The sequence below is a fragment of the Oncorhynchus clarkii genome, chromosome 13 (genome assembly GCF_045791955.1).
Source record: "Oncorhynchus clarkii lewisi isolate Uvic-CL-2024 chromosome 13, UVic_Ocla_1.0, whole genome shotgun sequence".
NCBI lineage: Eukaryota > Metazoa > Chordata > Actinopteri > Salmoniformes > Salmonidae > Oncorhynchus > Oncorhynchus clarkii.
The window spans coordinates 49,334,544-49,349,499 of NC_092159.1; the positions used below are offsets into that span (position 1 = coordinate 49,334,544).

At 42.2% G+C, this 14,956-nt stretch overlaps 1 protein-coding gene across 1 annotated transcript in view; it reads right to left on the minus strand.

The window, feature by feature from the left end:
- Positions 1–11,405, minus strand: part of LOC139364962 (forkhead box protein K2-like) — a 35,899-nt gene extending 24,494 nt beyond the window's left edge. Inside the window, exons 1-2 of the mRNA XM_071102239.1 lie at positions 10,911–11,405; positions 313–501 (exon numbers count right to left, since the gene is read on the minus strand). Of these exons, the coding sequence (XP_070958340.1) occupies positions 313–501; positions 10,911–11,203 (482 nt within the window). The 5' untranslated portion in view covers positions 11,204–11,405. The remainder of the gene's footprint in view (positions 1–312; positions 502–10,910) is intronic.
- Between the last annotated feature and the right edge of the window lie 3,551 nt (positions 11,406–14,956).

Consider the following 14,956-nt stretch of genomic DNA (forward strand, 5'->3'; position numbering starts at 1 on the left):
ACTGAGAATAAAAGGTATTAAAACTTAAACAGCTGTCAAAATTAACATTGCTAGGAGCCATGTATTTTCAGTCAACACACACACAGCAGCTAAGTGAAGACTGCCAATGGCTACACACAGACTAGGCTTAACAAGTACACACAATAAAGCTGTGTTGGACAGATTGTGTAGGTTAGGAGGTGACCTAAGCTGCAACCTGAGCCTGGTTCACAACTTCCCCTAGAGTTCAATAAACAAAGCATTAGCCACCAGGCCAGTATGATAATAAGTCATCTCAAGGTTAACTGAGGCCCAGGCCTACTGTTACTGTACCTGATGGTGCCGGTGGGTGAGGGCAGGGGGCTCATGAGGTGGGCGATGTTGTCTGGAATGTTTATGGTGAGTGGAGAGATGTGGACTGGTTTTACCGGAGACTCAGGCGCCTCACGCTTCTCCCTTTTCCCAGTGGACAGGGCTGTGAATGTGATCTTGATGTTTGTGCTGGGAAACCTGAAAATGCACCTGCAGAGAAAAAGAGACAAAAGGTTCAAATTCACCTACCACACAATGTAATGCAACCTTCCAGTCTATGTGGCCTCTGAGCAGCCACACACTACGTTGTTAATGTTCTTAAAATGTATGTACACTGTAAAAAGTATTTTGTATGTAATGTATTTTTCATTATACGCTACAATATATGGACACCTGCTCATCGAACATCTTATTCCAAAATCATGGACATTAATATGGAGCTGGTTCCCCTTTTGCTGCTATAACAGCCTCCACTCTTCTAGGAAGGCTTTCCACTAGATGTTGGAACATTGTTGCGGGGACTTCTTCCATTCAGCCACAAGAGCATTTGTGAGGTTGGACACTGATGTTGGGTGATTAGGTCTGGCTCGCAGTCGGCGTTCCAATTCATCCCAAAGGTGTTTGATGGGGTTGAGGTCAAGGTTCTGTAAAGGCCAGTCAAGTTCTTCCACATCGATCAACAAATCATTTCTATATGGACCTTGCATTGTCATGCTGAAACAGGAAAGGTCCTTCCCCAAACTGTTGCCACAAAGATGGAAGCACAGAGGTCTAGAATGTCATTGTATGCTGTAACGTTAAGATCTCCCATCACTGGAACTAAGGGGCCTAGCCCGAACCATGAAAAACAGCCCAAGACCATTATTCCTCCACCAAAGTTTAAAGTTGGCACTATGCATTGGGGCAGGTAGTGTTCTCCTGGCATCAACCAAACCCAGATTTGTCCGTCGAACTGCCAGATGGTGAAGTGTGATTCATCACTCCAGAGAACGAGTTTCCACTGCTCCAGAGTACAATGGCGGCGAGCTTCACACCACTCCAGCTGATACTTGGCATTGCGCATGGGGATCTTAGGCTTGTGTAAGGCTGCTCGGTCATGGAAACACATTTTATGAAGCTCCTGACAAACGGTTCTTGTGCTGACGTTGCTTCCAGAGGCTCAGGCTAAATATAGGCTGTGGTAGCCTAATCAAACACACATTTTCATTGTGGGGTAACCAAAAAGCAGTGTGAATGCCTAGAATGGAGATGTCCTTATACAATCAGTGCAGGATCAGGCTCCATCACCTCACCCCAGATTGTTATGCCAGCCCGCTTTCTTTTGGTCCGGATGCCAGGTGCTGCAGCACTTGTTGCCAAGCCCCAACAGAGCTGGCATAGAGCACATTCAGAGAGAACAGTGTCCCTGACACCCAAGTCTCAAATTAGCATTGCTACTCAGAGGGTGAAAAACTGCTGGGAACCAGCCTGGTGAAGCCAGACACTTCAATTATGCATATGTACTCCAACACCCTTTCAGGACCAATGTAACACACCTGTCAACAAAGAGCATGGGAAACTAAATGACTTGATGAAATAGGGGGATGTTGATGACCTCATTATGCAGACCACACGTAGCTAGTGTCTAGTGGGAAAATATGTTTTTTCAAAACTAGTTACCAGCAAACTCAGGGATGCAAACTTGTGAGGGCCCAAAAAGGTGACCATTTTTTTTTGCACTGAAACATGCTAAACATCCTTGCTAGGGAGAAATGCAGGTTTTAACTAATTAAACAACAAAGAAAATGATCTGTCTCAGTGTAAAATAAAGTGGTTCATGTGAACCTAACTCCCAGCTTAAAAATGTAAAGAAAGAAATCCAATGTTATTTGTTGCCTAGACTTCACTGCAAATGACACTCAAGTTGAGAAAAAAAACAATACACTAATATTGCAGTTAGCCATGACAGCCTTTATAATAGAATGCTTGTGACCACACACACACACACACATACACACATAGCACATGGGAAAAAATGTATGTTAAAGTAGAAATAGAATGAAACCGGCATTCTGTCTTTGCTCTATTATATTATAGTGGTCACAATAGACATTGATCAAGTGCACAAGGCTACATGTGTGCAAAAATAACGTTCACCGAGTTAAATTATAATCCCCCTCACATGTGTTACTGTCAAGGTCAACACAACAAAAACAATATCTTTGGGCTGCACTGCACATTATTACATTGTACACGTTCTGCCTGTGGGACATCTGTTCTACAATGTGCCAGCAAAAGTGAGAAAGAGGGAAAGTGTGTGGTGTTCCTTTCACCTCTATAGTGGCATCCAGCTTAAGCCAGGCCCAGCTCCACACCCTGAATGTATTTGTTTAACAAGCAACGCCTAATTTTCATCCAATTCTCTCATTCTGAAAATTAACTATTGTTTTCCCTCTACAGTATGTGGTTAACAGATAGTGGTTAGTTCTTTAGCTAGTTAACATTTCACATAGATTGCCAGGGTCCAGTAAGCAACTAACGCGTTATATCTTGAGGAACGGCAAGGAGTAGTACACCAGTTAATACTATTGAGAATTGGTTAGGTTACTAACGTTAGCTCATTTGATATTGTAAAGTTAGCTGGCTACTTAATTAGCAAGCTAATTTTCACACCATAAACTCAATAATTTGATCAGATAAATTGGCTAATGTCGCTCAACATTTCTCTGGCTAGCTAACTGAGAATTCGATCCAGCTAGCAAGATACTTAACAATGCTAATACTTGTTCCACCACACTTTCTCCCTCAACACAAACTTTCCAAATGCCATTAGTTTTTCGGTTACAGCTCATGAAGTACGCTTCATCACCTTCTCACCCCCGTCTCCATGGTCAGGCTTCTCATCTAACGTTAACTCTTCGTTATCGTTCAGGCAAGCTGCCTTTCCAGAGCACTCGCTGATGCAAACACCAATTATCACCAATTATCCCGAGCTAGCCAGTTGAAGAGTTCCATCAGCCACTCCTGGGCGTTTTACTGCCGATGCGAAGCCCCACCGGGCCTTCATGTCTGGAATTCCGACATTATCTGCCCGAGGGAGTTATTCAACTGGCCCCTCCATCGCGACGTAACCTGAACGCCCATCTGCTAACTGCGGCCCGCTAATCGTAAGTTGTCTTGAACATATCGGCTGCTATCTTCTTGGGCCACTATAACTACAACTATAATGACAATTTGATTGGTCCCATCTAACACACGGAACCCACTAATCTACCAACGGAAACGCACGGGGTGGCTAAAAACTGACCATCTTCTGCTAGCTTGCTACCCATGGCTCGGCTAGCTGTCTGAATCACCGTGACCCCAACCAACCTCACTACTCACTGGACACTTATGATCACGCGGCAAAGCATGCCTCTCCTTAATGTCAATATGCCTTGTCCATTGCTGTTCTGGTTAGTATTTATTGGCTTATTTCACTGTAGAGCCTCTAGCCCTGCTCATTATACCTTATCCAACTCTTCAGGTCCACCACCCACACATGCGATGACATCACCTGGTTTCAATGATGTTTCTAGAGACAATATCTCTTTCATCATCACTCAATGCCTAGGTTTACCTCCACTGTATTCACATCCTACCATACCTTTGTCTGTACACTATACTTTGAATCCATTTTATCGCCCCCAGAAATCTGCTACTTTTACTCTCTGTTCCGGACGTCCTAGACGACCAATTCTCATGGTTTTTAGCCGTACCCGTATCCTACTCCTCCTCTGTTCCTCTGCCGATGTAGAGATGAATCAAGGCCATGCAGTGCCTAGCTCCACTCCTATTCCCCAGGCTCTCTCTTTTGATGACTGATGTAACAGTAAAAGCCTTGGTTTCATGCATGTTAACATTAGAAGCCTCCTCCCTAAGTTTGTTTTATTCACTGCTTTAGCACACTCTGCCAACCCCAATGTCTTAGCAGTGTCTGAATCCTGGCTTAGGAAGACCACCAATAACTCTGAAATCTCCATCCCTAACGACAACATTTTCAGACAAGATAGAACAGCCAAAGGGGGCGGTGTTGCAATCTACCGCAGAGATAGCCTGCAGAGTTCTGTCCTACTATCCAAGTCTGCACCCAAACAATTTGAACTTCTACTTTTAAAAATCCACTTCTCTAAAAACAATTCTCTCACCGTTGCCGCCTGCTATAGACCACCCTTTGCCCCCAGCTGTGCTCTGGACACCATATGTGAACTGATTTCCCCCCCCATCTATCTTCAGAGCTCGTGCTGCTAGGTGACCTAAACTGTGACATGCTTAACACCCCGGCCATCCTACAATCTAAGCTTGATGCCCTCAATCTCACACAAATTATAAATGAACCTACCAGGTACAACCCCAATGCCGTAAACACGGGCACCATCATAGTTATCATCCTAACCAACTTGCCCTCTAAATACACCTCTGCTGTTTTCAACCAAGATCTCAGCGATCACTGTCTCATTGCCTGCATCCGTAATGGGTCCGCGGTCAAACGACCTCCACTCATCACTATCAAACGCTCCCTGAAACACTTCAGCGAGCAGGCCTTTCTAATCGACCTGGCCCAGGTATCCTGGAAGGATATCGACCTCATCCCGTCAGTAGAGGATGCCTGGTTATTTAAAAAAAATCCCTTCCTCGCCATCTTAAATAAGCATGCCCCATTTAAGAAATTTAGAACCAGGAACAGATATAGCCATTGGTTCTCTCCAGACCGGATTGCCCTTAACCAACACAAAAACATCCTGTGGCGTTCTGCATTAGCATCGAACAGCCCCCATGAAATGAAACTTTTTAGGGAAGTTAGGAACCAATATACACAGGCAGTTAGAAAAGCCAAGGCTAGCTTTTTCAAGCAGAAATGTGCTTCCTGCAACAAACTCAAAAAAGTTCTGGGACATTGCAAAGTCCATGGAGAATAAGAACATCTCCTCCCAGCTGCCCACTGCACTGAGGATAGGAAACTCTGTCACCACCAATAAATCCACTATAATTGAGAATTTCAACAAGCATTTTTCTATGGCTGGCCATGCTTTCCAACTGGCCACCCCTATCCTGGTCAACAGCACTGCACCCCCCCCACAGCAACTACCCAAGCCTTCCCCATTTATCCTTCTCCCAAATCCAGTCAGCTGATGTTCTGAAAGAGCTGCAAAATCTGGACCCCCACATATCAGCCGGGCTAGACAATCTGGACTCTCTCTTTCTAAAATTATCTGCCGAAATTGTTGCAACCCCTATTACTAGCCTGTTCAACCTCTCTTTTGTGTCATCTGAGATTCGCAAAGATTGGAAAGCAGCTGCGGTCATCCCCCTCTTCAAAAGGGGGGAGACACTCTTGACCCAAACTGCTACAGACCTATATCGATCCTACCCTTCCTTTCTAAGGTCTTCGAAGGCCATGTCAACAAACAGATCACCGACCATTTCAAATCCCACTGTACCTTCTCCGCTATGCAATCTGGTTTCAGAGCTGGTCATGGGTGCACCTCAGCCACGCTCAAGGTTCTAAACGATATCTTAACCGCCATCGATAAGAAACAATACTGTGCAGCCGTATTCATTGACCTGGCCAAGGCTTTCGACTCTGTCAATCACCACATCCTCATCGGCAGACTCAACAGCCTTGGTTTCTCAAATGATTGTCTTGCCTGGTTCACCAACTACTTCTCCGACAGAGTTCAGTGTGTCAAATCGGAGGGCCTGTTGTCCGGGCCTCTGGCCGTCTCTATGGGGGTGCCACAGGGTTAAATTCTTGGGCCGACTCTTTTCTCTGAAAATATCAATGATGTCGCTCTTGCTGCTGGTGAGTCTCTATTCCACCTCTACGCAGACGACACCATTCTGTATACTTCTGGCCCTTCTTTGGACACAACCCTCCAGACGAGCTTCAATGCAATACAACTCTCCTTCCGTGGCCTCCAACTGCTCTTAAATATAAGTAAAACTAAATGCATGTCGAAATTCAACCGATCGCTGCCCGCACCTGTCCACCCGTACAGCATCACTACTCTGGACAGTTCTGACTTAGAATATGTGGACAACTACAAATACCTAGGTGTCTGGTTAGACTAAACTCTCCTTCCAGACTCGCATAAAACATCTACAATCCAAAATTAAATCTAGAATCGGCTTCCTATTTCGCAACAAAGCATCCTTCACTCATGCTGCCAAACATACCCTCGTAAAACTGACCATCTTACCGATCCTCAACTTTGGCGATGTAATTTACAAAATAGCCTCCAACACCCTACTCAACAAATTGGATGCAGTCTATCACAGTGCCATCCGTTTTGTTGCCAAAGCCCCATATACTACCCACCACTGTGACCTGTACGCTCTCATTGGCTGGCCCTCGCTTCACACTCGTCGCCAAACCCACTGGCTCCAGGTCATCTACAAGACCCTGCTAGGTAAAGTCCCGCCTTATCTCTGCTCGCTGGTCACCATAGCTGCACACACCCGTAGCACGCGTTCCAGCAGGTATATCTCACTTGTCACCCCCAAAGCCAATTCCTCCTTTGGCCGCCTCTCTTTCCAGTTCTCTGCTGCCAATGACTGGAACGAACTACAAAAATCTCTGAAACTGGAAACACTTATCTCCCTCACTAGCTTTATGCACCAGCTGTCAGAGCAGCTCACAGATCACTGCACATAGCCCATCTAGAAATAGCCCAAATAACTACCTCTTCCCCTACTGTATTTATTTATTTTGCACCCCCAGTATTTCTACTTTGCACACTCATCTGTCAAATCTACCATTCCAGTGTTTTAATTGCTATATTGTATTTGCTTCGCCACCATGGCCTATTTATTGCCTTTACCTCCCTTATCTCACCTCATTTGCTCACATTGTATATCGACTTATTTTTCTACTGTATTATTGACAGTATGTTTGTTTTACTCCATGTGTAACTCTGTTTTATATGTGTCAAACTGCTTTCCTTTATCTTGGCCTCAACTTGCCTACCTGGTTAAATAAAGTTGAAAAAAGAAACAGATAAGATTAGCATTCCTGCAACATTGAGCTAATCGATTGAACCCAACTGGCCATTTTAATTTAGAGGATTCATATAATATTCAATAAATATAGCACCTAAGATTTGATTCGGATCAAACTTTTTCTAACAATAAGTTAGACATGAGGAATCCAAAGAAATGGTGTAAAGCCACCAATTCCCCCCCCCCACTCACACACCATGCAGATCCCACTCAACAACGAGTATACAGTATTTGTTCTCCATGTAGTAAGGGGCTGAGGTCAGTGTATTGTTTCTTCATCCTATGCAATGTATCTTCAGTGAATTACATTATTTAAACCAAATTGAATACGTTTCATTATTTGTTTGAGACTAAATTGATTTGACGTATTATATTAAGTTAATGAAGTTCATTGTTCATTCAGTATTGTTGTTATTACACACATAAAAAATCGGCATCAGCTTTTTTTGGTCCTCCAATAATCGGTATCGGCGTTGAAAATTCATAATTGGTCGACCTCTAGTTCAGAGAAATTAGTTGTTTAAGTTGTTGGGTTTATGTGCCATCTTACATCCTGATATTACTTGGTTCTGACCACTGTTGGTGTTGTTCCTGCTATTGAGGGGGAAAAAAATATATCATATCACCTAATAGCAAGAACAGCACCATCAACATTGTGCTCTGCACAGCACACTCACATGGCAACCATCAGGGTGTCTTTGATACAGGAATGCTGAGCTCTGAGACATCACATTCCTCGCAGAGTGCTGTGTGTGACCAAAGGCAACACACATTGCTTTTACAACGTTGGGTGTGTGTGTGTGTGTGTTGGGGGCTCACTGATCCTCTATCAGTCAGGCACAGACACATACAAAACAACAAACAGAATTCCTTTTGCCACCAGACCCCCAATCTCTACTACCTGAGGTAAAGAATTCCACTAGACCACAAAACCTACCCCCTTACCAGACAGTTAATGTTATTATATAGTCTACTATCTGCTTCAATCATTTCATACTTAAATGTTTTCAACAACAAAAGAAGCTTGGTTAAGAGGATAAGCTTGCATGGAAATCCCAAGTCATTTTGCAAAGAGCTGAGTTTTCCCACAGCCTCAATGCTTTTTAACATTCAGGCTCCTTTGCCAATATCCCTCCTTGCTCAATGAGACCAAACATTTTGTAAAAGCAAATGCAGTTGCTATGTTATGCCAGGAGGTAGAACACAATGGACCCTCAAAAGATCAAAAAATATCCAAGCTCAGGGCAGCAGAGAGAATAATTATTCTCTATTACTTTCCCTTTTTTACCCCAAAAATAATCATCATCCCTGCAGATTATCCTAAAAACACACAACATCCCAATGAGACAAAACAATGAGCATCAAACTAATATAACCGCTTTACACAGATTCAGTTAGGATGTAAACAGTCATGGCAAGACTATGCCATGGAGTAATTATGTAGGCGTGTGAGAGCAACAACATGGAGGGCTGGGCAGCAGTGACTGCTTCATTCTGGCAATTTGTCATTCTGTTGGAATCTAGCGGACATAAAGAACCCCAGTCCAGAGCTCTCCAAGCCAAGACTGTCTGTCCACTTCCCTGATCATTCTTTGCCTTAGGTAGGGTGGGCTACTATAGTCATTATACACATACAGCCCAATTCCAAAATAAGGATATCACAAGGTTTTCTTGAAGCTGTAGATGTGAGCGTATAAAACACAACCCTGATTTAAAGCTCTTTAATCACGTCAACCTGATCGATAAGGGAATTTGAGCCCACTGTGCTTCTTAGTTAGGAATCAACATCTCTTCAGTCTAAAGTGCTGTGATACAGTGTATGAATGGGTAAGAAGACTGGGTGGTCAGTTAAAGGGGCAATGAGCAGTTGCTACATCCCTTTTTGAACGTATAAATTAATATGTACCCCACTGATTCTTTAATAATATAACTTGTCTCATGTCGTACCCCATCACAACCCAAAATATAAACATGTTTTACTCCAATGTTTGTCAAAGTAAATGCAAGCAAACACTATATAGGGTGCATTCGTAAATTCACTCTGGCTTTCTACGCCGATTTTAGAGCACTCTCATCTGAGTGTACCAGAGTGCAGAATAACTGAAGAATTTACAAACAGTGCAACACCAGTTGAATATGACCTGTCAGTAAACGTTGGCAAAAAAAAATATTACAATTGTTGCCAGCAGCGGTTACAGTCACCAACGCTCTAAATAACACAAACAGCCTAAACAGCTCTGCTAGGGCGATAGAAATGGTCAGAGTGATGTGTTCTCTCATTTGGGTCTGGAAGTAGCTAGCAAGTTAGCCAACTTTAGCCAGTTAGCTTGGGTGATTGACTGATGTTGTGAGGTTAGAACGCTTGGATCAACCCTACTCCTCGGGCAGAGCGTCCAGTGTGCGCTGACAACACTGAATTTGTGTGCACTCTGGCACTCCAGGGTGAATATACAAACACACCCATACCCTCAAAACATGTTTAAAACTATCATTTTGGATTGTCAGTCCTTGCATCCATAGCTCTATATATGAATTTGAGAGTGTTTAGATTTCTCCAGCCCCATCCCTTAGCTTTTTACCGAAACAGGGTTGCGGAGGCCGCTTTGTTATTGTTTCTACTGCTGCTTTAAGAATGCAGCTTTGTGTTTGTATGCAACTGACCAATGAATGAGCCCCAGCAGCCCACTAAATTTTGTTGCGAATTATGCATCAAACATTCAAAAGTGGATTATGGCACAATAATGACTTTTCCTAATTAAATACAGGGTTGTCTTCAGATTTAATGGTTGAGTTGGATTGGAGTGTATTTTACAAGTTTCTTGCAAGTTTCTTCAGAATAAAATGGGGTAAATCTGACAAAACAAACTATGCATACCGGGAATTTGGCATAGAAATATAATCTCATTTTAGTAGTATGGAATTCAAATTGGTCTAAGAGAATAGAGTAATGTTACCGTGATGGCAAGAGGAAAATAAAAGGAGACAATTTCTTATGTATTGTAACGTTAGTCTTTGTGACCTGCCATTATAATTGTGTGAATGGAGCAAACTAAACCAAAACATCTATCTTCCGAGTTGTATCTTCAGAAATGTTCAATTGAGTGATGGCCTAGTGATGCACATCACAAATGTTATAAAGATACAGGCCTACAAGCAACGTAGCCATCAACAAACTTAAATATAAACAAAACATCGATCATATGTACCTGACTAACAAAACACTTGCACAGAACTATATGACATTGTTTACCTGTATGACCAAGTACACCGCTAGCTAGTTACAATAATAACCCACTATGTGATAGCAATTCAACTGAAAGCTGGCCGACAGACAGTGTGCTGTAGAATCAAGTTCGAATATCGCTAGCTACATTTGGCTGTCTTAATTCAGAAGATATTTTATAACAATGGGAGGGCAGTTCATAACATGTAGCTACTAGTATCTGACAAACACTATCTAGCTGACGTTAATTAGCTAGCAAAGATGAACCTACATGGCAAACACCACCCCTTAGTCTTGCTGCAACAGCACGTGCTTTGTGGTAATTCAAAACAAAGATAGCTAGCTAGTTATTCTAAACACAGATACATGTTGAACTTACATTCGTGGTAGTTGTAGAGGAGGGGCACCCCGTCTGAGGAACACCCCATCCACGAACACCCCATTTTTGCCGAGGCATCGCAAGTAGAAGTCTCCACCACCAGTGCTATCGTCACTAACAGTGAATATTTCGAGATGTCTTCGAGAAATAAAACTGGAATGACCCATGCTCACATCCACCGAGCCCTGAGACGAGTTCCTACCGATAGTCGCCGAGCGCTTTTTCATCAAGTATTCGAATTCACGGCCCTCAAGCCGGGCAACCGGCCCAGACGACCCGCTTAACACCGCCATTTTACAGGATAAATGGTATATTTGACAAATGCTTATTAAAAAAAACACCGGTATGGAGATGCCCGTGTAGGTATTTTAAATGCCGTCGCAAACTGTCGAATCAAAAAAAGGGGGGCATCAAATTTAACACAAAAATTTAAGGGAACGTGCCAGACCAGGGACAGCGGCTCCAACCCAGCGCCGCGACACAGAGAGAAAGGGTAGGAGAAGGCTCCAACCAAACAACACAACATGTGGATATACCACGATTGACAATCCAATAACCCAATAAAAAATTAACAGGCACTTGACGCTACAAAGAGAAGACCAATCAGACACAAGAAACCGCTGATCATTGACTCAAGGTTGGTTGAACTGTAGTGTACGCGCATTGTATTGTCAATAATTACCACATATAGTCAAAATTGTCTATATGTTAAAAATTCATGAAAACTAAAATGTGATTTTTGGTCTTAATTTAATGTTACGGTTAGGCATACGGTTAACAATGTGGTTAACAATCACATTTGAAAAGGGGCGGGGCTTATGACATTGTGGCTGTGGCATGTAGTGACGACTTGTATTATGCGTGGCGAGATGTAAGTCCCCGCACTATCGTTTTTAAAAAAAAAATAAAACGATGCCATTGCCAAGATGACAACGATTTCATGCATTTTGAGTTTTATTTTTGTTACCATAGAATTGGATTATTCGTAAAATGTATGTTGATGATGACGTTGTGATTTTGCACTGCATGTTTACATATTCAAAGCAACATGTCCCATATAACCGAAAGTATAAACAAACTTGACATTTTGGATGAACAAATTGTCAATCGGAAGAATGGCTGGTATAGGACGAGAATAAACACTGAGACAATTTCCACAATAGTCACTATCCAACGCCTATACATTATGATCCACCACCAGGATTACTACGGATTCCATGCCTGGTATTGGATAGGACACCGTTTGCAGCAGCTTGCCGGTTTGTGTTATGGTACCCAGAATGCCCTGAGACCCCTCTCGTAAATTATAGAGGTCATAGTAGTCTGAAAGCTTTAACATCATTTTAGAAACATTCATTACGAAAATACAGTATATAATTTCGACCCAAACACCAGGTAAGGAGACTGGACCGAATGCTCGTTTATTTTACTGCAATAACCAACGTCTTTTGGGACTCGCTGTGGCCTTGCAGCATGAAAACATGTGCGTTTCATGATGACGTCACCAATTGGAATCAATGCCCCGCCCAGTCCAGGGTTGTTTGTAAACAGAGGATGGTGGTGGAGGGGAGGGTGAAGACATCAACACCTCTTTGCAAGAAGACCATGATCACACCTCTAGTGACAAGTACTGATAGTGGCATACATTTGAACAGGATATGCCAGTATGGCTTGTCAGATGGGACGGTAATTTATTCAGAGGAGCAGGATGAGGCCAGTTTGATAAGGACTCAACCCTCTCCTGTGCAAGGGACCGAAGACAGCCTTTTAACAAAGTGACTTTTTAACATGTTTTTCATGTCTTAAAAATGTTTTACCTTTGTTAGATCATTAGTACACATTTTAAATGGCTTTTACAGATTTGATGTCTACAAGGAAAGTACTGTTATTCATGGTTGTTTTTATTGATTTTAACAACATGTACTTTTTAACTAATTTAAATGTAACTTTCAAATGCTGTGTTTTATGCTTTATTGCCGTTTTTATGTGTATGAAATGATGTAAAAAATGTATGAGCTGTTTTTAAAGGAAATGTGTTAATAAAACTTTTCCAAAAGAAAAAACAAATCTACCTTGTCCTTCACCAGTCCAAATAAGAGACAAATATATGTTTCATGAAGAATCAGATTACATCAGAAATAATGTTTGATTTGTCAGACAACCCTACACACAATTTCTTGGCTCTTTGTAAAAATTGATGGAGGGTGATAATAATTTGTTTATATATTTAAAACAAAAACACTCCTGCACACTATAGAACATGTAAAACTAGATAGAAAGTATGTAGGAATTGTAATGGATTTATATCTTTTCAAATAGGCCTAACTGCCTTTTTTTCTGGCCCCCGAATTTCTTTTGACAAACAAATTGGGCCAAAAATAAATATGTTCGGCCCTCCGTTGAATTTTGACCTCCAATTGTGGCCCTGGAGCCTAAATTATTGCCCACCCCTGCTTTATACTGAATTATACCTTGTGTAACATATATCTTTCTTAACGGGCATTTTACATGATCACCTTGGAACACCATTCCTGGGGTCTATCGGAGTATCCTATAGTGGCTTTCCTTATCTCTCCTCTCCTTAATTGTTCATAACGGTGACAAACGGTTCCCACAAACTGTTTTCTTTTCAGCACCATGGAGTGAATCCTTACCACTGCTACACCTGGCCTTCAGCAGAGACTTGTAAAAGTTAATTCAGCCTCATTCACTGCCTTTTTTTAAAGACATAGCTGATATGGCTTACTTCCTTAAACAAATGTGGTTTCTACTGACAATTGAAATGTACAAACATAAAGGGACGACGAGTTGATAAGGGGCCATCCTTAATTCCGATTAAGACATAAATGAGCGAGCTAGGGCGGACGTAGTCAATATAACTATTTGTTCAGTACTTTTGAAATGTACAGGGTAGCCTAGTGGTTAGAGTGTTGGACTATTAACTGGAAGGTTTCAAGTTCAAATTCCTGAGCTGACAAGGTAGAAATCTGTCATTCTGCCCCTGAACAGACTGTCATTGAAAATAAGAATTTGTTCTTAACTGACTTGCCTAGTTAAATAAAGGTACAAATTTAAAAAACAGGAAGGTGGCGCTGTGGTTCTTGTGGGAAAATGTTGTCATCAAAGTCTGGCATTGTAGTGTTGGACTGTTTATTCTTAGTGTTTTCTCAGCACTATGCCAGGTGCTTGTAAGGGCACAGATGACATACCGGTAAGATTCCAGTTGAGGTCATTTAATGACACTGATTCACATAGAGCAGGAATGGCACAGCACAGTGTATGGCTTGACAATTGTGTTAACCAAAGTCAATGCCTTATTTCCATTGAGGTCCCTAAAGTGCATGGTGCAAAAACATTACAACCAGTAGATACAGACATTCTTGCATACAATAGGTACAGACATAAATACATAGGTACAGACATTAAGATAGTTCTATTGTTCAATCATCAGCTAGCTTTTGAGGTTCCTTTTTTTACCCCCTAATTTCATAGTATCCAATTGTCTTGTCTCATCGCTACAACTCCCGTACAGGCTTGGGAGAGACGAAGGTCAAGAGTGCCTAAGGTATGTGCCTAAGGTATGGGGCTAGGGGTTGTTTTTGGACCAGGCCTAAGCCTTATTCCTCACCTTTAGCAGAGAGGAAGAGGTAAATTATCTTTGCCTTTAGAGCATTGATCTTGAAGAACCACAGGGGAAAGCAAATCCCCTGGGTGGGTCTCTGCCATATTGCTTCCACTTATCCTATATTCTGAACCAGTGACGACCCGTCACTCAGGGCAGGTCACCTGTTTTGAGCCCCATCTGTTTAGCTAAAAATATATAGTTTTAAAAATTAAAACAATTTTTAAAAATGTAGTTAATAAAGCAACATTCAAACATGGTCTCTTTTTTGCTTTCTTGAGTAAGGCAGCTCCAAAATGCAGGTGTTTCAGCCTAGCTCAGTGCTTCTGGGGTGGTGGAACAGTCCGCGGAAAATACATGGCGTAGGGGTTGGTAATGTTCTTTAGTTGCGCCGTGATTGGCTCAGTCTTCTGTCACTCATGGG